At 49.7% G+C, this 20,371-nt stretch overlaps 1 protein-coding gene across 16 annotated transcripts in view; it reads right to left on the bottom strand.

Moving 5' to 3' along the window:
* The window catches only part of gtf3c1 (general transcription factor IIIC subunit 1), a 92,265-nt gene that overhangs the window by 42,142 nt on the left and 29,752 nt on the right, over nucleotides 1–20,371 (bottom strand). For all 16 annotated transcript variants that reach the window (XR_016485607.1, XR_016485603.1, XR_016485608.1 and 13 more), the window contains exons 10-20: nucleotides 19,811–19,977; nucleotides 19,614–19,705; nucleotides 19,154–19,307; nucleotides 17,967–18,070; nucleotides 15,193–15,338; nucleotides 11,454–11,526; nucleotides 10,264–10,979; nucleotides 7,593–7,738; nucleotides 6,994–7,091; nucleotides 6,324–6,420; nucleotides 175–352 (exon numbers count right to left, since the gene is read on the bottom strand). Coding sequence is in view for 9 of the 16 variants with exons in the window: in XM_090194988.1 (XP_090051114.1) it covers nucleotides 175–352; nucleotides 6,324–6,420; nucleotides 6,994–7,091; nucleotides 7,593–7,738; nucleotides 10,264–10,979; nucleotides 11,454–11,526; nucleotides 15,193–15,338; nucleotides 17,967–18,070; nucleotides 19,154–19,307; nucleotides 19,614–19,705; nucleotides 19,811–19,977 (1,971 nt within the window). In the remaining 7 variants the exon portion in view is untranslated. The remainder of the gene's footprint in view (nucleotides 1–174; nucleotides 353–6,323; nucleotides 6,421–6,993; nucleotides 7,092–7,592; nucleotides 7,739–10,263; nucleotides 10,980–11,453; nucleotides 11,527–15,192; nucleotides 15,339–17,966; nucleotides 18,071–19,153; nucleotides 19,308–19,613; nucleotides 19,706–19,810; nucleotides 19,978–20,371) is intronic.

Here is a 20,371-nt window from a genome sequence, read left to right as displayed (position 1 = left end):
AGGAGTGAAAGGAGAGAAGGGGAGAGAGAAGGAGGTCAAGACGGAGTGAAAGAAGGAGAAAGAGGAGGGCAATATGGAGTGAGTAGCCTGTGCATGCAGGCAGATCGTCGATAGTGATAGTTTTTGCATATGTGTGTGTATGTGTGTGTGTGTGTGTGTGTGTGGGGGGCCTACCAAGTGGTGTGTTGAGGCAGACACACATCAGGTCAAACCAGTAGTTATCTACGTCTGTCAGGGTGTTCAGGGTGTATCTGCGTCTCTCAAACACCCTCGTCTCCAACACCAGGTTATAGTGGGGCTCACACATAGTAGTGTCTACTATCATACAGTTACGCTTCACATACAGGTACACCTAGAGAGGGAAGGGGGAGGGAGGGGGGAGGGGAGGGGGAGTGGAGGGGGAGTGGAGAGAGAGGAGAGAGGGGAGGGGGAGTGAGAGAGAGAGGGGAGGGCGGAGGGGAGGGGGAGTGGAGGGGAGAGAGGGGAGAGAGAGGGGAGGGGGAGAGAGGTGAGAGAGAGGAGAGAGAGAGGAGAGAGAGGAGAGAGGAGAGAGAGGAGAGAGAGGAGAGAGAGAGGGGAGAGAGAGGGGAGAGAAGGGAGAGAGGAGAAGAGAGAGGGAGGAGAGAGAGGGGAGAGAGAGAGGAGAGAGAGAGAGGAGAGAGAGAGAGGAGAGAGAGAGGGGAGAGAGAGAGGGGAGAGAGAGGGGAGAGAGAGGAGAGAGGGAGGAGAGAGAGGAGAGAGGGAGGAGAGAGAGGGAGGAGAGAGACAGAGACACACAGACAGAGACAGAATCACATTGTAAATAGAGACAGCTAATTAGCCCAACACCTTGTCAAAATCAAATAGTTAAAGAATACATGAACGATGTCCTCTAACCACTAGGCTACCTAGTAGCCCCAGTTAGAGAATACATGAACGATGTCCTCTAACCACTAGGCTACCTAGTAGCCCCAGTTAGAGAATACATGAACGATGTCCTCTAACCACTAGGCTACCTAGTAGCCCCAGTTAGAGAATACATGAACGATGTCCTCTAACCACTAGGCTACCTAGTAGCCCCAGTTAGAGAATACATGAACGATGTCCTCTAACCACTAGGCTACCTAGTAGCCCCAGTTAGAGAATACATGAACAATGTCCTCTAACCACTAGGCTACCTAGTAGCCCCAGTTAGAGAATACATGAACGATGTCCTCTAACCACTAGGCTACCTAGTAGCCCCAGTTAGAGAATACATGAACGATGTCCTCTAACCACTAGGCTACCTAGTAGCCCCAGTTAGAGAATACATGAACGATGTCCTCTAACCACTAGGCTACCCGGCCGCCCCAGTTAGAGAATACATGAACGATGTCCTCTAACCACTAGGCTACCTAGTAGCCCCAGTTAGAGAATACATGAACGATGTCCTCTAACCACTAGGCTACCTAGTAGCCCCAGTTAGAGAATACATGAACGATGTCCTCTAACCACTAGGCTACCTAGTAGCCCCAGTTAGAGAATACATGAACGATGTCCTCTAACCACTTGGCTACCTAGTAGCCCCAGTTAGAGAATACATGAACGATGTCCTCTAACCACTAGGCTACCTAGTAGCCCCAGTTAGAGAATACATGAACTATGTCCTCTAACCACTAGGCTACCTAGTAGCCCCAGTTAGAGAATACATGAACGATGTCCTCTAACCACTAGGCTACCTAGTAGCCCCAGTTAGAGAATACATGAACGATGTCCTCTAACCACTAGGCTACCTAGTAGCCCCAGTTAGAGAATACATGAACGATGTCCTCTAACCACTAGGCTACCTAGTAGCCCCAGTTAGAGAATACATGAACAATGTCCTCTAACCACTAGGCTACCTAGTAGCCCCAGTTAGAGAATACATGAACTATGTCCTCTAACCACTAGGCTACCTAGTAGCCCCAGTTAGAGAATACATGAACGATGTCCTCTAACCACTAGGCTACCTAGTAGCCCCAGTTAGAGAATACATGAACGATGTCCTCTAACCACTAGGCTACCTAGTAGCCCCAGTTAGAGAATACATGAACGATGTCCTCTAACCACTAGGCTACCTAGTAGCCCCAGTTAGAGAATACATGAACGATGTCCTCTAACCACTAGGCTACCTAGTAGCCCCAGTTAGAGAATACATGAACGATGTCCTCTAACCACTAGGCTACCTAGTAGCCCCAGTTAAAGAATACATGAACAATGTCCTCTAACCACTAGGCTACCTAGTAGCCCCAGTTAGAGAATACATGAACGATGTCCTCTAACCACTAGGCTACCTAGTAGCCCCAGTTAGAGAATACATGAACGATGTCCTCTAACCACTAGGCTACCTAGTAGCCCCAGTTAGAGAATACATGAACGATGTCCTCTAACCACTAGGCTACCTAGTAGCCCCCAGTTAGAGAATACATGAACGATGTCCTCTAACCACTAGGCTACCTAGTAGCCCCAGTTAGAGAATACATGAACGATGTCCTCTAACCACTAGGCTACCTAGTAGCCCCAGTTAGAGAATACATGAACGATGTCCTCTAACCACTAGGCTACCTAGTAGCCCCAGTTAGAGAATACATGAACGATGTCCTCTAACCACTAGGCTACCTAGTAGCCCCAGTTAGAGAATACATGAACGATGTCCTCTAACCACTAGGCTACCCGGCCGCCCCAGTTAGAGAATACATGAACGATGTCCTCTAACCACTAGGCTACCTAGTAGCCCCAGTTAGAGAATACATGAACGATGTCCTCTAACCACTAGGCTACCTAGTAGCCCCAGTTAGAGAATACATGAACGATGTCCTCTAACCACTAGGCTACCTAGTAGCCCCAGTTAGAGAATACATGAACGATGTCCTCTAACCACTAGGCTACCTAGTAGCCCCAGTTAGAGAATACATGAACGATGTCCTCTAACCACTAGGCTACCTAGTAGCCCCAGTTAGAGAATACATGAACGATGTCCTCTAACCACTAGGCTACCCGGCCGCCCCAGTTAGAGAATACATGAACGATGTCCTCTAACCACTAGGCTACCTAGTAGCCCCAGTTAGAGAATACATGAACAATGTCCTCTAACCACTAGGCTACCCGGCCGCCCCAGTTAGAGAATACATGAACGATGTCCTCTAACCACTAGGCTACCTAGTAGCCCCAGTTAGAGAATACATGAACGATGTCCTCTAACCACTAGGCTACCCGGCCGCCCCAGTTAGAGAATACATGAACGATGTCCTCTAACCACTAGGCTACCCGGCCGCCCCAGTTAGAGAATACATGAACGATGTCCTCTAACCACTAGGCTACCTAGTAGCCCCAGTTAGAGAATACATGAACAATGTCCTCTAACCACTAGGCTACCTAGTAGCCCCAGTTAGAGAATACATGAACTATGTCCTCTAACCACTAGGCTACCTAGTAGCCCCAGTTAGAGAATACATGAACGATGTCCTCTAACCACTAGGCTACCTAGTAGCCCCAGTTAGAGAATACATGAACGATGTCCTCTAACCACTAGGCTACCTAGTAGCCCCAGTTAGAGAATACATGAACGATGTCCTCTAACCACTAGGCTACCTAGTAGCCCCAGTTAGAGAATACATGAACGATGTCCTCTAACCACTAGGCTACCTAGTAGCCCCAGTTAGAGAATACATGAACGATGTCCTCTAACCACTAGGCTACCTAGTAGCCCCAGTTAGAGAATACATGAACGATGTCCTCTAACCACTAGGCTACCTAGTAGCCCCAGTTAGAGAATACATGAACGATGTCCTCTAACCACTAGGCTACCTAGTAGCCCCAGTTAGAGAATACATGAACGATGTCCTCTAACCACTAGGCTGTTGTGAGGTCTACTACACCTGTTGTATTCAGCATTTCACTGTAAGGTCTACTACACCTGTTGTATTCAGCATTTCACTGTAAGGTCTACTACACCTGTTGTATTCAGCAGTTCACTGTAAGGTCTACTACACCTGTTGTATTCAGCATTTCACTGTAAGGTCTACTACACCTGTTGTATTCAGCATTTCACTGTAAGGTCTACTACACCTGTTGTATTCAGCATTTCACTGTAAGGTCTACTACACCTGTTGTATTCAGCATTTCACTGTAAGGTCTACTACACCTGTTGTATTCAGCATTTCACAGTGAGGTCTACTACACCTGTTGTATTCAGCATTTCACTGTAAGGTCTACTACACCTGTTGTATTCAGCAGTTCACTGTAAGGTCTACTACACCTGTTGTATTCAGCATTTCACTGTGAGGTCTACTACACCTGTTGTATTCAGCATTTCACTGTGAGGTCTACTACACCTGTTGTATTCAGCATTTCACAGTGAGGTCTACTACACCTGTTGTATTCAGCATTTCACTGTGAGGTCTACTACACCTGTTGTATTCAGCATTTCACTGTAAGGTCTACTACACCTGTTGTATTCAGCATTTCACTGTAAGGTCTACTACACCTGTTGTATTCAGCATTTCACTGTAAGGTCTACCTACACCTGTTGTATTCAGCATTTCACTGTAAGGTCTACTACACCTGTTGTATTCAGCATTTCACTGTAAGGTCTACTACACCTGTTGTATTCAGCATTTCACTGTAAGGTCTACTACACCTGTTGTATTCAGCATTTCACTGTAAGGTCTACCTACACCTGTTGTATTCAGCATTTCACTGTAAGGTCTACTACACCTGTTGTATTCAGCATTTCACTGTAAGGTCTACTACACCTGTTGTATTCAGCATTTCACTGTAAGGTCTACTACACCTGTTGTATTCAGCATTTCACTGTAAGGTCTACTACACCTGTTGTATTCAGCATTTCACTGTAAGGTCTACTACACCTGTTGTATTCAGCATTTCACTGTAAGGTCTACTACACCTGTTGTATTCAGCATTTCACTGTGAGGTCTACTACACCTGTTGTATTCAGCATTTCACTGTAAGGTCTACTACACCTGTTGTATTCAGCATTTCACTGTAAGGTCTACTACACCTGTTGTATTCAGCATTTCACTGTGAGGTCTACTACACCTGTTGTATTCAGCATTTCACTGTAAGGTCTACTACACCTGTTGTATTCATCATTTCACTGTAAGGTCTACTACACCTGTTGTATTCAGCATTTCACTGTAAGGTCTACTACACCTGTTGTATTCAGCATTTCACTGTAAGGTCTACTCCACCTGTTGTATTCAGCATTTCACTGTAAGGTCTACTACACCTGTTGTATTCAGCATTTCACTGTAAGGTCTACTACACCTGTTGTATTCAGCATTTCACTGTAAGGTCTACTACACCTGTTGTATTCAGCATTTCACTGTAAGGTCTACTACACCTGTTGTATTCAGCATTTCACTGTAAGGTCTACTACACCTGTTGTATTCAGCATTTCACTGTAAGGTCTACTACACCTGTTGTATTCAGCATTTCACTGTAAGGTCTACTACACCTGTTGTATTCAGCATTTCACTGTAAGGTCTGTCTACACCTGTTGTATTCAGCATTTCACTGTAAGGTCTACTACACCTGTTATATTCAGCATTTCACTGTAAGGTCTACTACACCTGTTGTATTCAGCATTTCACTGTAAGGTCTACTACACCTGTTGTATTCAGCAGGTGACAAATACAATTTGATTTGAGACGCGTGCAGTCTCCGTTATAACTTCAGCTTTAAGCACAACGTGATTTGTCTCTCTAAGAGAAAGTATTCTTGTTAAAAAAAGTTCTAGGAAATCATTTAGTATTTTGTTCGAGTCGTGAAGCTCCAAATCTGTCTGAGAATATCACACCATGATGAGACCATAATGGTTGGACTCGCCAGACGGGTCACCGTTCATCTGCCGTCACACCATTGGCTGGTACAGAGCAAGAGGAAATCTATTCTTTATCTGGATAGGCCAGAAAACGTGACATCACTCCCTATGCAAATCTGGGTTCTGAAACCTGACACTATTCCTTATCTGGATAGGCCAGAAAACGTGACATCACTCCCTATGCAAATCTGGGTTCTGAAACCTGACACTATTCCTTATCTGGATTGGCCAGAAAACGTGACATCACTCCCTATGCAAATCTGGGTTCTGAAACCTGACACCTCAAGGAAGCTCCGCTGAGAGTGGAAGCAGAGACGAGACGGACGGAGGCTTTCTGACATTATATAAGGCACAGGACCCCACAGCGTTCACACAGCGCTTTGCACACCTAAAGGTCCGTGTGGAACCGGTCCACGACCGCTCGAAGTACCCCATATAGTGGACTTGACATGTGTAATTGATGTGTTTGTGCTAGAAGAGATACCTGGTCTTTGTCTTGGAACTTCTCCACCGGGCCAAACTGCAGCAGACCCATGAAAATCAGACGCTGCATGCTGTCATGGAAACTAAAGATGTACTTCCTGTTATGATGGACAGACACAGGAAATATATCAACGACACTTCTTGTTATGGCTTCTTCTGATTGGACGACGCAAAGAGGGTCTTTACGCGACAGTTTGTAATTGGGCGACAGAAATAAATGAACAAATCACGTCACACCGTTTGTGTGTATATAACTTGTGTGTGTGTGTATATAACTAGTGTGTGTGTATATATAACTAGTGTGTGTGTGTATTTAACTAGTGTGTGTGTGTATATAACTAGTGTGTGTGTGTATTTAACTAGTGTGTGTGTGTGTATATAACTAGTGTGTGTGTGTATATAACTAGTGTGTGTGTATATTTAACTAGTGTGTGTGTATATTTAACTAGTGTGTGTGTGTATTTAACTAGTGTGTGTGTGTATATATCTAGTGTGTGCGTGTATTTAACTAGTGTGTGTGTGTATATAACTAGTGTGTGTGTGTATTTAACTAGTGTGTGTGTATATTTAACTAGTGTGTGTGTATATTTAACTAGTGTGTGGGTATTTAACTAGTGTGTGTGTATATTTAACTAGTGTGTGTGTATATTTAACTAGTGTGTGTGTGTCACCGTTTGTGCAGTAGTTGGGTCTTCATCCTAGAAGGCAGGAACCTGATAAGGTAGTGCTGCTTCACTGGGTCGTTCAGATACTCCTCCAAACCATCCACCTAACAGAGAGAGACAGAGAGAGAGACACACAGAGACACAGGGAGAGACACAGACAGAGAGACACAGACAGAGAGACACAGAGACAGAGAGAGAGACACACAGAGACAGAGAGACACACATACAGAGACAGACAGACACACAGAGAGAGAGAGAGAGACAGACACAGAGAGAGAGAGAGAGAGAGAGAGACACAGAGAGAGAGAGAGAGAGAGAGAGAGAGAAAGAGAGAGACACAGAAAGAGAGAGAGACAGAAAGAGAGAGAGACAGAGAGAGAAAGAGATTAAGTAAGAGGTGGCACTACTGTTTGAAAAATGTGTGTGTGTACTGTGCAGCCGGAGTGCGTGTGAGAGAGTGTGTGTGTGTGTGTGCTGTGCAGGCGGTGTCTGTGTGTGAGAGTGTGTGTGTGTATGTACTGTGCTGCCGGTGTATGTGTGTGTGTGTGTGTGTGTGTGTGTGTGTGTGTGTGTGAGAGTGTGTGTGTGTGTGAGAGGGTGTGTACCTTGAAGGATATCTGTATAATCTGAATGTAGATGGAGAGAGGCAGACAGAGAACAACATCAGAGGTCAGGGCCCAGCCTGGACCAAACTCTCTGTGGACCGGAGCCGGGGGGATGAACCTCCTCCAAGACACCTCATCTACATAGACTAGAGAGAGGAGGAGAGAGGGGGGGGGGGGAGGGAGGAGAGGGGGGGGAGGGGCGGAGAGTGAGTGGGGGGAGAGTGAGAGGGGGGAGAGTGAGAGGGGGGAGAGTGAGAGGGGGGAGAGTGAGTGGGGGGAGAGTGAGTGGGGGGAGAGTGAGTGGGGGGAGAGTGAGGAGAGTGGTGAGAGTGAGGAGAGTGGTGAGAGTGAGAGGGGGGGAGAGCAAAGGGGGAGAGTGAGAGGGGGGAGGGAGGGAGAGGGGGGAGAGCAAAGGGGGAGAGCGAGAGGGGGGAGAGCAAGAGGGGGGAGAGCAAGAGGGGGGAGAGCAAGATTGGGGGGAGAGAGAGAGAGAAAGGGGGAGGCGAGAGAGAGTAAGTAAGCACATATTAGAAGCCTAAGTGTCATTTCATCCAGACCCCAACAGTCCACTACACAGAGAGGCTTCATTTGAGATCTAATGTTTTATAAGAGGCGACAGAACTTTGCTTTTTTGGGTTGTTTTTTTCATCCATATGTGTTTACCTGTTCAGAAACTAAAGCAGTGTATCTGGTCCCCCCATTTAAAGAGGCCGTGGTCCCCCATTTAAAGGGGCCGTGGTCCCCCCCATTTAAAGGGGCCGTGGTCCCCCCCATTTAAAGGGGCCGTGGTCCCCCCCATTTAAAGGGGCCGTGGTCCCCCCCATTTAAAGGGGCCGTGGTCCCCCCCATTTAAAGGGGCCGTGGTCCCCCCATTTAAAGGGGCCGTGGTCCCCCCCATTTAAAGGGGCCGTGGTCCCCCCCATTTAAAGGGGCCGTGGTCCCCCCCATTTAAAGGGGCCGTGGTCCCCCCATTTAAAGGGGCCGTGGTCCCCCCATTTAAAGGGGCCGTGGTCCCCCCATTTAAAGGGGCCGTGGTCCCCCATTTAAAGGGGCCGTGGTCCCCCATTTAAAGGGGCCGTGTTCCCCCCATTTAAAGGGGCCGTGTTCCCCCCATTTAAAGGGGCCGTGTTCCCCCCATTTAAAGGGGCCGTGGTCCCCCCATTTAAAGGGGCCGTGGTCCCCCCATTTAAATGGGCCGTGGTCCCCCCATTTAAAGGGGCCGTGGTCCCCCATTTAAAGGGGCCGTGGTCCCCCCCATTTAAAGGGGCTGTGGTCCCCCCCATTTAAAGGGGCCGTGGTCCCCCCCATTTAAAGGGGCCGTGGGTATTAGGACACATCACCTTACTGTATTACATTTAGTTAACATATTTACTATTTGGTCCCATATTCCTAGCGGGCTGATGATTATATCAAGCTTGTGACTCTACACACTTGTTGATGTATTAGCAGTTTGTTTTGGTTGTGTTTTGGATGAATATATTTTGTCATTTTGGAGTCACTTTTACTGTAAATAACAATATAACATGTTTTCTGAACACTGCTACCATGAATGGGGGATGCTACCATGAATGCGGGATGCTGCCGTGAATGTGGGATGCTACCATGAATGCGGGATGCTGCCGTGAATGTGGGATGCTACCATGAATGTGGGATGCTACCATGAATGCGGGATGCTACCATGAATGCGGGATGCTACCATGAATGTGGGATGCTACCATGAATGCGGGATGCTACCATGAATGTGGGATGCTACCATGAATGCGGGATGCTACCATGAATGCGGGATGCTACCATGAATGCGGGATGCTACCGTGAATGCGGGATGCTACCGTGAATGCGGGATGCTACCGTGAATGCGGGATGCTGCCATGAATGTGGGATGCTACCATGAATGCGGGATGCTACCATGAATGCGGGATGCTACCATGAATGCGGGATGCTACCATGAATGTGGGATGCTACCATGAATGCGGGATGCTACCATGAATGCGGGATGCTACCATGAATGCGGGATGCTACCATGAATGCGGGATGCTACCATGAATGCGGGATGCTACCGTGAATGCGGGATGCTGCCGTGAATGTGGGATGCTACCATGAATGCGGGATGCTACCATGAATGCGGGATACTACCATGAAATGGGGGATGCTACCATGAAATGGGGGATGACACCATGATTACAGATCATCCTGAATGAATTGTGAATAATGACGAGTTGGAAAGTTAGAGGCACAAAGCTTATGTCCCCAAAACATGCAAACCTCTTACTAGTACCAATAACAGGGGAGGTTAGCATTCATTCACATATTATAGTACCAATAACAGGGGAGGTTAGCATTCATTCACATATTATAGTACCAATAACAGGGGAGGTTAGCATTCATTCACATATTATAGCACCAATAACAGGGGAGGTTAGCATTCATTCACATATTATAGTACCAATAACAGGGCAGGTTAGCATTCATTCACATATTATAGTACCAATAACAGGGGAGGTTAGCATTCATTCACATATTATAGTACCAATAACAGGGGAGGTTAGCATTCATTCACATATTATAGCATCAATAACAGGGGAGGTTAGCATTCATTCACATATTATAGCATCAATAACAGGGGAGGTTAGCATTCATTCACATATTCTAGCACCAATAACAGGAAATTAACCTTTCATGTCAGGGTCGTGTCCGACATCTGTCAGATTGATCACCTCCTGCTCTTCCTCTGCCAACGATGACATCACTTCCGGGTCAGGAGTCAGGCCTGGCTGTCCCTCTGTGGAGGCGGGGTCACTTACTGCAGCGTTGTCAGTGGGTGGGCTCTGGGTGTCGGGGAGGTCTGAGTTCTGGGGATTGGGGGAGTCTGTGTTTCGGGGGGTTGAGGTGGGGAGGTCTGAGTTCTGGGGATTGGGGGAGTCTGTGTTTCGGGGGGTTGAGGTGGGGAGGTCTGAGTTCTGGGGATTGGGGGAGTCTGTGTTTCGGGGGGTTGAGGTGGGGAGGTCCGAGTTCTGGGGATTGGGGGAGTCTGTGTTTTGGGGGGTTGAGGTGGGGAGGTCTGAGTTCTGGGGATTGGGGGAGTCTGTGTTTCGGGGGGTTGAGGTGGGGAGGTCTGTGTGTTCAGAGCTAGAAGGATGGGTGTCGTCAGGGTGTGTAGTTTGGGGTTGTGAGGGGTTACTGGGGGTGGTGGGGTAAGTAGTCTGGACACCAGGGTTATCAGTGGGGAGGACGATAGAGCTGGAGGTGTTGTGGAGGTCAGGGGGAGTGGGGTAGGTAGTCTGGACACCAGGATTATCAGTGGGGAGGATGATAGAGCTGGAGGTGTTGTGGAGGTCAGGGGGAGTGGGGGTAGAGGGGTGTCTCAGGGGGTGTCCGTAGACCAGATACCTAGGAAGACATTTGATCAATGATAAATATTGCTAAGGTTTTAACAAGTGTTTCTCTGACTTCATGAGTTTTGTAACTGAACCCCCTTACGTTGCCCAGGACACACTGTGGGGCATGAAATACTAGGTTTACTAGAACAATAAATGTAATTCAATCCAAAATACTTTATTTATCCGACAAAGAGAAAAGTAGCTTGACTCTGGGACTAGTTGAAGGGTAATACTGACTCTGGGACTAGTTGGAGGGTAGTACTGACTCTGGGACTAGTTGGAGGGTAATACTGACTCTGGGACTAGTTAAGGGTAATACTGACTCTGGGACTAGTTAAGGGTAATACTGACTCTGGGACTAGTTAAGGGTAATACTGACTGTGGGACTAGTTAGTTTAAAGGTAATACTGACTGTGAGACTAGTTAGTTTAAAGGTAATACTGACTGTGAGACTAGTTAGTTTAAGGGTAATACTGGTGCGTACCACAAGAAGGTGTGTGTCAGTCTCAGACGAGGCATCTTAGGCTGGTACCCCAAAGACCTGCTGAGACCTGGGACTGGGGGGAGACAGAGAGAGAGAGAGACTTGAGACCTGGGACTGGGGGGGAGACAGAGAGAGAGAGAGACTTGAGACCTGGGACTGGGGGGAGACAGAGAGAGAGAGAGACTTGAGACCTGGGACTGGGGGGGAGACAGAGAGAGAGAGAGACTTGAGACCTGGGACTGGGGGGGAGACAGAGAGAGAGAGAGACTTGAGACCTGGGACTGGGGGGGAGACAGAGAGAGAGAGAAACTTGAGACCTGGGACTGGGGGGGAGACAGAGAGAGAGAGAAACTTGAGACCTGGGACTGGGGGGGGGAGACAGACTTGAGACCTGGGACTGGGGGGGAGACAGAGAGAGACTTGAGCAGTCAGGTTCCAGGGTTACAACCATCTCAGCTACTGAACAGTCAGGTTCCAGGGTAACAACCATCTCAGCTACTGAACAGTCAGGTTCCAGGGTAACAACCATCTCAGCTACTGAACAGTCAGGTTCCAGGGTAACAACCATCTCAGCTACTGAACAGTCAGGTTCCAGGGTAACAACCATCTCAGCTACTGAACAGTCAGGTTCCAGGGTAACAACCATCTCAGCTACTGAACAGTCAGGTTCCAGGGTAACAACCATCTCAGCTACTGAACAGTCAGGTTCCAGGGTAACAACCATCTCAGCTACTGAACAGTCAGGTTCCAGGGTAACAACCATCTCAGCTACTGAACAGTCAGGTTCCAGGGTAACAACCATCTCAGCTACTGAACAGTCAGGTTCCAGGGTAACAACCATCTCAGCTACTGAACAGTCAGGTTCCAGGTAGCAGGGTAACAACCATCTCAGCTACTGAACAGTCAGGTTCCAGGGTAACAACCATCTCAGCTACTGAACAGTCAGGTTCCAGGGTAACAACCATCTCAGCTACTGAACAGTCAGGTTCCAGGTTCCAGGGTAACAACCATCTCAGCTACTGAACAGTCAGGTTCCAGGGTAACAACCATCTCAGCTACTGAACAGTCAGGTTCCAGGTAGCAGGGTAACAACCATCTCAGCTACTGAACAGTCAGGTTCCAGGGTTACAACCATCTCAGCTACTGAACAGTCAGGTTCCAGGGTAACAACCATCTCAGCTACTGAACAGTCAGGTTCCAGGTAGCAGGGTAACAACCATCTCAGCTACTGAACAGTCAGGTTCCAGGTAGCAGGGTAACAACCATCTCAGCTACTGAACAGTCAGGTTCCAGGGTAACAACCATCTCAGCTACTGAACAGTCAGGTTCCAGGGTAACAACCATCTCAGCTACTGAACAGTCAGGTTCCAGGGTAACAACCATCTCAGCTACTGAACAGTCAGGTTCCAGGTAGCAGGGTAACAACCATCTCAGCTACTGAACAGTCAGGTTCCAGGGTTACAACCATCTCAGCTACTGAACAGTCAGGTTCCAGGTAGCAGGGTAACAACCATCTCAGCTACTGAACAGTCAGGTTCCAGGTAGCAGGGTAACAACCATCTCAGCTACTGAACAGTCAGGTTCCAGGTAGCAGGGTAACAACCATCTCAGCAACTGAACAGTCAGGTTCCAGGGTAACAACCATCTCAGCTACTGAACAGTCAGGTTCCAGGTAGCAGGGTAACAACCATCTCAGCTACTGAACAGTCAGGTTCCAGGTAGCAGGGTAACAACCATCTCAGCTACTGAACAGTCAGGTTCCAGGTAGCAGGGTAACAACCATCTCAGCTACTGAACAGTCAGGTTCCAGGGTAACAACCATCTCAGCTACTGAACAGTCAGGTTCCAGGGTAACAACCATCTCAGCTACTGAACAGTCAGGTTCCAGGGTAACAACCATCTCAGCTACTGAACAGTCAGGTTCCAGGGTAACAACCATCTCAGCTACTGAACAGTCAGGTTCCAGGGTAACAACCATCTCAGCTACTGAACAGTCAGGTTCCAGGTAGCAGGGTAACAACCATCTCAGCTACTGAACAGTCAGGTTCCAGGTAGCAGGGTTACAACCATCTCAGCTACTGAACAGTCAGGTTCCAGGGTAACAACCATCTCAGCTACTGAACAGTCAGGTTCTAGGGTAACAACCATCTCAGCTACTGAACAGTCAGGTTCCAGGGTAACAACCATCTCAGCTACTGAACAGTCACGTTCTAGGGTAACAACCATCTCAGCTACTGAACAGTCAGGTTCCAGGTAGCAGGGTAACAACCATCTCAGCTACTGAACAGTCAGGTTCCAGGTAGCAGGGAAACAACCATCTCAGCTACTGAACAGTCAGGTTCCAGGTAGCAGGGTAACAACCATCTCAGCTACTGAACAGTCAGGTTCCAGGGTAACAACCATCTCAGCTACTGAACAGTCAGGTTCCAGGGTAACAACCATCTCAGCTACTGAACAGTCAGGTTCCAGGGTAACAACCATCTCAGCTACTGAACAGTCAGGTTCCAGGTAGCAGGGTAACAACCATCTCAGCTACTGAACATTCAGGTTCCAGGTAGAAGGGTAACAACCATCTCAGTTACTGAACAGTCAGGTTCCAGGTAGCAGGGTTACAACCATCTCAGCTACTGAATAGTCAGGTTCCAGGGTAACAACCATCTCAGCTACTGAACAGTCAGGTTCTAGGGTAACAACCATCTCAGCTACTGAACAGTCAGGTTCCAGGGTAACAACCATCTCAGCTACTGAACAGTCACGTTCTAGGGTAACAACCATCTCAGCTACTGAACAGTCAGGTTCCAGGGTAACAACCATCTCAGCTACTGAACAGTCACGTTCTAGGGTAACAACCATCTCAGCTACTGAACAGTCAGGTTCCAGGTCGCAGGGTAACAACCATCTCAGCTACTGAACAGTCAGGTTCCAGGTAGCAGGGTAACAACCATCTCAGCTACTGAACAGTCAGGTTCCAGGTAGCAGGGTAACAACCATCTCAGCTACTGAACAGTCAGGTTCCAGGGTAACAACCATCTCAGCTACTGAACAGTCAGGTTCCAGGTAGCAGGGTAACAACCATCTCAGCTACTGAACAGTCAGGTTCCAGGTAGCAGGGTTACAACCATCTCAGCTACTGAACAGTCAGGTTCCAGGGTAACAACCATCTCAGCTACTGAACAGTCAGGTTCTAGGGTAACAACCATCTCAGCTACTTAACAGTCAGGTTCCAGGGTAACAACCATCTCAGCTACTGAACAGTCAGGTTCCAGGGTAACAACCATCTCAGCTACTGAACAGTCAGGTTCCAGGTAGCAGGGTAACAACCATCTCAGCTACTGAACAGTCAGGTTCCAGGTAGCAGGGTAACAACCATCTCAGCTACTGAACAGTCAGGTTCCAGGTAGCAGGGTAACAACCATCTCAGCTACTGAACAGTCAGGTTCCAGGTAGCAGGGTAACAACCATCTCAGCTACTGAACAGTCAGGTTCCAGGGTTACAACCATCTCAGCTACTGAACAGTCAGGTTCCAGGGTAACAACCATCTCAGCTACTGAACAGTCAGGTTCCAGGTAGCAGGGTAACAACCATCTCAGCTACTGAACAGTCAGGTTCCAGAGTAACAACCATCTCAGCTACTGAACAGTCAGGTTCCAGGGTAACAACCATCTCAGCTACTGAACAGTCAGGTTCCAGGTTCCAGGTTCCAGGGTAACCACCATCTCACGCCACACAGAAGTTTACCTATAGAAGGTTTGAAGTTCTTCAGTTGTTTGTCTTTGTCTCCCATCTTGTCCTCTGTTCTCATATTCTGGGGTTCAGCAGGCACCTCATTTCCCACACTGCTCCTCTCCCTCTCCTTCGCCTTCTCCTCTTCCTGCATTTCATTACTACAGAGAGAGAGAGGAGGATGGAGAGAGAGAGAGAGAGAGAGAGAGAGAGAAATGAAAGAGAGAGAGAGAGAGAGAAGGATAGAGAGAGACGGATAGAGAGAAATTAAGAGAGAGAAGGATAGAGAAAGAGAGAGAAGGAAAGAAAGAAGGATAGAGAGAAATTAAGAGAGAATGATAGAGAAAGAGAGAGAAGGAAAGAAAGAAGGATAGAGAGAAATGAAAGAGAGCAGTTAGAGAGGAGTCTTTACACACTCTTAAATCTGTCTGTCTGTCTGTCTGTCTGTCTGTCTGTCTGTCTCACCGTTCAGCAGGGTCTGTCTGTCTGTCTGTCTGTCTGTCTGTCTCACCGTGCAGCAGGGTCTGTCTGTCTGTCTGTCTGTCTCACCGTGCAGCAGGGTCTGTCTGTCTGTCTGTCTCACCGTGCAGCAGGGTCTGTCTGTCTGTCTGTCTGTCTGTCTGTCTGTCTGTCTGTCTCACCGTGCAGCAGGGTCTGTCTGTCTGTCTGTCTGTCTGTCTCACCGTGCAGCAGGGTCTGTCTGTCTGTCTGTCTGTCTGTCTGTCTGTCTGTCTGTCTGTCTGTCTCACCGTGCAGCAGGGTCTGTCTGTCTGTCTGTCTGTCTGTCTCACCGTGCAGCAGGGTCTGTCTGTCTGTCTGTCTGTCTGTCTGTCTGTCTGACCGTGCAGCAGGGTGTCTGTCTGTCTGTCTCACCGTGCAGCAGGGTGTCTGTCTGTCTGTCTGTCTGTCTGTCTGTCTGTCTGTCTGTCTGTCTCACCGTGCAGCAGGGTGTCTGTCTGTCTGTCTCACCGTGCAGCAGGGTGTCTGTCTGTCTGTCTGTCTCACCGTGCAGCAGGGTGTCTGTCTGTCTGTCTGTCTCACCGTGCAGCAGGGTGTCTGTCTGTCTGTCTGTCTGTCTGTCTGTCTGTCTGTCTCACCGTGCAGCAGGGTGTCTGTCTGTCTGTCTCACCGTGCAGCAGGGTGTCTGTCTGTCTGTCTCACCGTGCAGCAGGGTGTCTGTCTGTCTGTCTGTCTGTCTCACCGTGCAGCAGGGTGTCTGTCTGTCTGTCTCACCGTGCAGCAGGGTGTCTGTCTGTCTGTCTCACCGTGCAGCAGGGTGTCTGTCTGTCTGTCTCACCGTGCAGCAGGGTGTCTGTCTGTCTGTCTCACCGTGCAGCAGGGTGTCTGTCTGTCTGTCTCACCGTGCAGCAAGGTGTCTGTCTGTCTGTCTGTCTATCTGTCTGTCTCACCGTGCAGCAGGGTGTCTGTCTGTCTGTCTCACCGTGCAGCAGGGTGTCTGTCTGTCTGTCTGTCTGTCTGTCTGTCTATCTGTCTGTCTCACCGTGCAGCAGGGTGTCTGTCTGTTTGTCTCACCGTGCAGCAGGGTCTGTCTGTCTGTCTGTCTGTCTCACCGTGCAGCAGGGTCTGTCTGTCTGTCTGTCTGTCTCACCGTGCAGCAGGGTGTCTGTCTGTCTGTCTGTCTGTCTCACCGTGCAGCAGGGTCTGTCTGTCTGTCTGTCTGTCTCACCGTGCAGCAGGGTCTGTCTGTCTGTCTGTCTGTCTCACCGTGCAGCAGGGTGTCTGTCTGTCTGTCTGTCTGTCTGTCTGTCTGTCTCACCGTGCAGCAGGGTGTCTGTCTGTCTGTCTGTCTCACCGTGCAGCAGGGTGTCTGTCTGTCTGTCTCACCGTGCAGCAGGGTGTCTGTCTCACCGTGCAGCAGGGTGTCTGTCTGTCTGTCTGTCTGTCTCACCGTGCAGCAGGGTGTCTGTCTGTCTGTCTGACCGTGCAGCAGGGTGTCTGTCTCACCGTGCAGCAGGGTGTCTGTCTGTCTGTCTGTCTGTCTGACCGTGCAGCAGGGTGTCTGTCTGTCTGTCTGTCTGTCTCACCGTGCAGCAGGGTCTGTCTGTCTGTCTGTCTCACCGTGCAGCAGGGTGTCTGTCTGTCTGTCTGTCTCACCGTGCAGCAGGGTCTGTCTGTCTGTCTGTCTGTCTGTCTCACCATGCAGCAGGGTGTCTGTCTGACCGTGCAGCAGGGTGTCTGTCTGTCTGTCTGTCTGTCTCACCGTGCAGCAGGGTGTCTGTCTGTCTGTCTGTCTGTCTCACCGTGCAGCAGGGTCTGTCTGTCTGTCTGTCTCACCGTGCAGCAGGGTGTCTGTCTGTCTGTCTGTCTCACCGTGCAGCAGGGTCTGTCTGTCTGTCTGTCTGTCTGTCTCACCGTGCAGCAGGGTGTCTGTCTGACCGTGCAGCAGGGTGTCTGTCTGTCTGTCTGTCTGTCTCACCGTGCAGCAGGGTGTCTGTCTGTCTGTCTGTCTGTCTCACCGTGCAGCAGGTTGTCTGTCTGTCTGTCTGTCTGTCTCACCGTGCAGCAGGGTGTCTGTCTCACCGTGCAGCAGGTTGTCTGTCTGTCTGTCTGTCTGTCTCACCGTGCAGCAGGTTGTCTGTCTGTCTGTCTGTCTGTCTCACCGTGCAGCAGGGTGTCTGTCTGTCTGTCTGTCTGTCTCACCGTGCAGCAGGTTGTCTGTCTGTCTGTCTGTCTGTCTCACCGTGCAGCAGGGTGTCTGTCTCACCGTGCAGCAGGTTGTCTGTCTGTCTGTCTGTCTGTCTCACCGTGCAGCAGGGTGTCTGTCTCACCGTGCAGCAGGGTAGGAGGAGGAGATTCGGAAGCGGACCTGTTCTATAGCCGACTTCACTAAAGCATCACTAGGAGAGACAGAGGGGTGGACTATAAACTCCACCTGGAGGAGAGGAGGAGGAGAGGGGGGGAGGAGGAGGAGAGGGATAGGAGGAGAGGGGGAGGAGAGGAGGAGAGGGATAGGAGGAGAGGGGGAGGAGAGGAGGAGGAGAGGGATAGGAGGAGAGGGGAGGAGAGGGATAGGAGGAGAGGGATAGGAGGAGAGGGATAGGAGGAGAGGGATAGGAGGAGAGGGGGAGGAGAGGGATAGGAGGAGAGGGGGAGGAGAGGGGGGGGGGGGGGGAGAGGAGGAGGAGAGGGATAGGAGGAGGAGGAGAGGGATAGGAGGAGAGGGGGAGGAGAGGAGGAGGAGAGGGATAGGAGGAGAGGGGAGGAGAGGAGGAGGAGAGGGATAGGAGGAGGAGAGGGATAGGAGGAGAGGGGGAGGAGAGGAGGAGGAGAGGGATAGGAGGAGAGGGGGAGGAGAGGAGGAGGAGAGGGATAGGAGGAGAGGGATAGGAGGAGAGGGATAGGAGGAGAGGGATAGGAGGAGAGGGATAGGAGGAGAGGGATAGGAGGAGAGGGGAGGAGAGGAGGGGGAGGAGAGGAGGAGGAGGAGAGGGGGAGGAGGAGAGGGGAGGAGAGGGGGAGGAAGAGGAGAGGGATAGGAGGAGAGGGATAGGAGGAGAGGGGAGGAGAGGGGGAGGAGGAGAGGGGGAGGAGGAGAGGGGGAGGAGGAGAGGGGAGGAGAGGAGGGGAGGAGAGGGGAGGAGAGGAGGAGAGGGATAGGAGGAGAGGGATAGGAGGAGAGGGGAGGAGAGGAGGGGGAGGAGGAGAGGGGGAGGAGGAGAGGGGGAGGAGGAGAGGGGAGGAGAGGGGAGGAGAGGAGGGGGAGGAGAGGGGGAGGAGGAGGAGAGGGATAGGAGGAGAGGGATAGGAGGAGAGGGATAGGAGGAGAGGGATAGGAGGAGAGAGAGGAGGAGGAGAGGAGAAGACAAAGTGATAAACTGTTAGAGAAACTAGTTGAATATATCATCTATAGGTGTGTAGTCATGGTAACAAGCTGTAAATGCACTGTGTGAATTATGTCTGTTTATATCCGGTGTGTGTGTCTGTCTGTGTGTGTGTCCGGTGTGTGTGTGTGTACCTTCTTGCTGACTCCGTCCTGTATAACAGTGGTTCTGAACAGTTTGAGCATTCCCTCTTTAGACAGAGATCTGATGAGACGCAGGATAGACTTCTTACAACACTTAGTGTTCACACCATCTAGCTTCTCCTCATCCTGAACCAACCTCTGGATTCTAGAGGGACAGAGAGGAAGAGAGGGAGGAGGGGAGAGAGGGAGGGAGGGAGAGGGACAGAGAGGGAGGAAGAGAGAGAGAGAGACAGAGAGAGAGAGAGCGACAGAGGGACAGAGAGAGGGACAGAGAGAGAGGGACAGGGAGAGAGGGACAGGGAGAGGGACAGAGAGAGGGACAGAGAGAGGGACAGAGAGAGGGACAGAGAGAGGGAGGAGGGATGAGAAGAACAATATAAATAGATTGAGAATTATTATTTGTATTTTTTTAACAACAAATCCCAGTGAGACAGGAAGTGGTGTGACTGACGTGAAGAGGCCCTCTATGATCTTGAGGCTCTGAACAGCTTCCACAATCACGTTCTTCCTCTTCAGCAGGCGGTAAGTCTGGCGGTGGTGCTCCTGACCCAACAGAGACCGGGGGGGACAGGGATTCAGACAGGGAATTCACGCACTCGATTTAAAGACATCTCTACATCATAATGTTTGAGAGACACACAGCCTCACCTTCTGACTGGGGATCTCCTCGATGACCGTGACACTGTCCTCTGCTTGGCTGTTGCCTGCGAACATACTCCCCGTCTGGTCCAATGAAACGTCAGGACCGAATTTTGACTCCTCCTCCTCAACTGGGCTGAGCCAAGACTCCAGCTCTGGCTCCTGATTGGCTCCACCTTTGGTAGGGGGCGTGGTAGGAGGCAAGTGAAAGCAGGGGCATAATTAGGGGCGTGAAACATCACAGATAGAAATAGATCTGATACAATTCCTCTACCTGACAGCCAATCATATCTGTTCTCCAACAAACCTTTCCATCTCAACATTCTGAACAGGTTCCCTATTCTACCTGACAGCCAATCATATCTGTTCTCCAACAAACCTTTCCATCTCTATTCTACCTGACAGCCAATCATATCTGTTCTCCAACAAACCTTTCCATCCCTATTCTACCTGACAGCCAATCATATCTGTTCTCCAACAAACCTTTCCATCTCTATTCTACCTGACAGCCAATCATATCTGTTCTCCAACAAACCTTTCCATCTCTATACTACCTGACAGCCAATCATA

Source organism: Oncorhynchus mykiss, chromosome 13 (assembly GCF_057628025.1).
Source record: "Oncorhynchus mykiss isolate SJ-2025 chromosome 13, ASM5762802v1, whole genome shotgun sequence".
Lineage (NCBI taxonomy): Eukaryota > Metazoa > Chordata > Actinopteri > Salmoniformes > Salmonidae > Oncorhynchus > Oncorhynchus mykiss.
The sequence above is the reverse complement of the archived record's forward strand: the minus strand, read 5'-3'. Positions and strand labels throughout refer to the sequence as shown.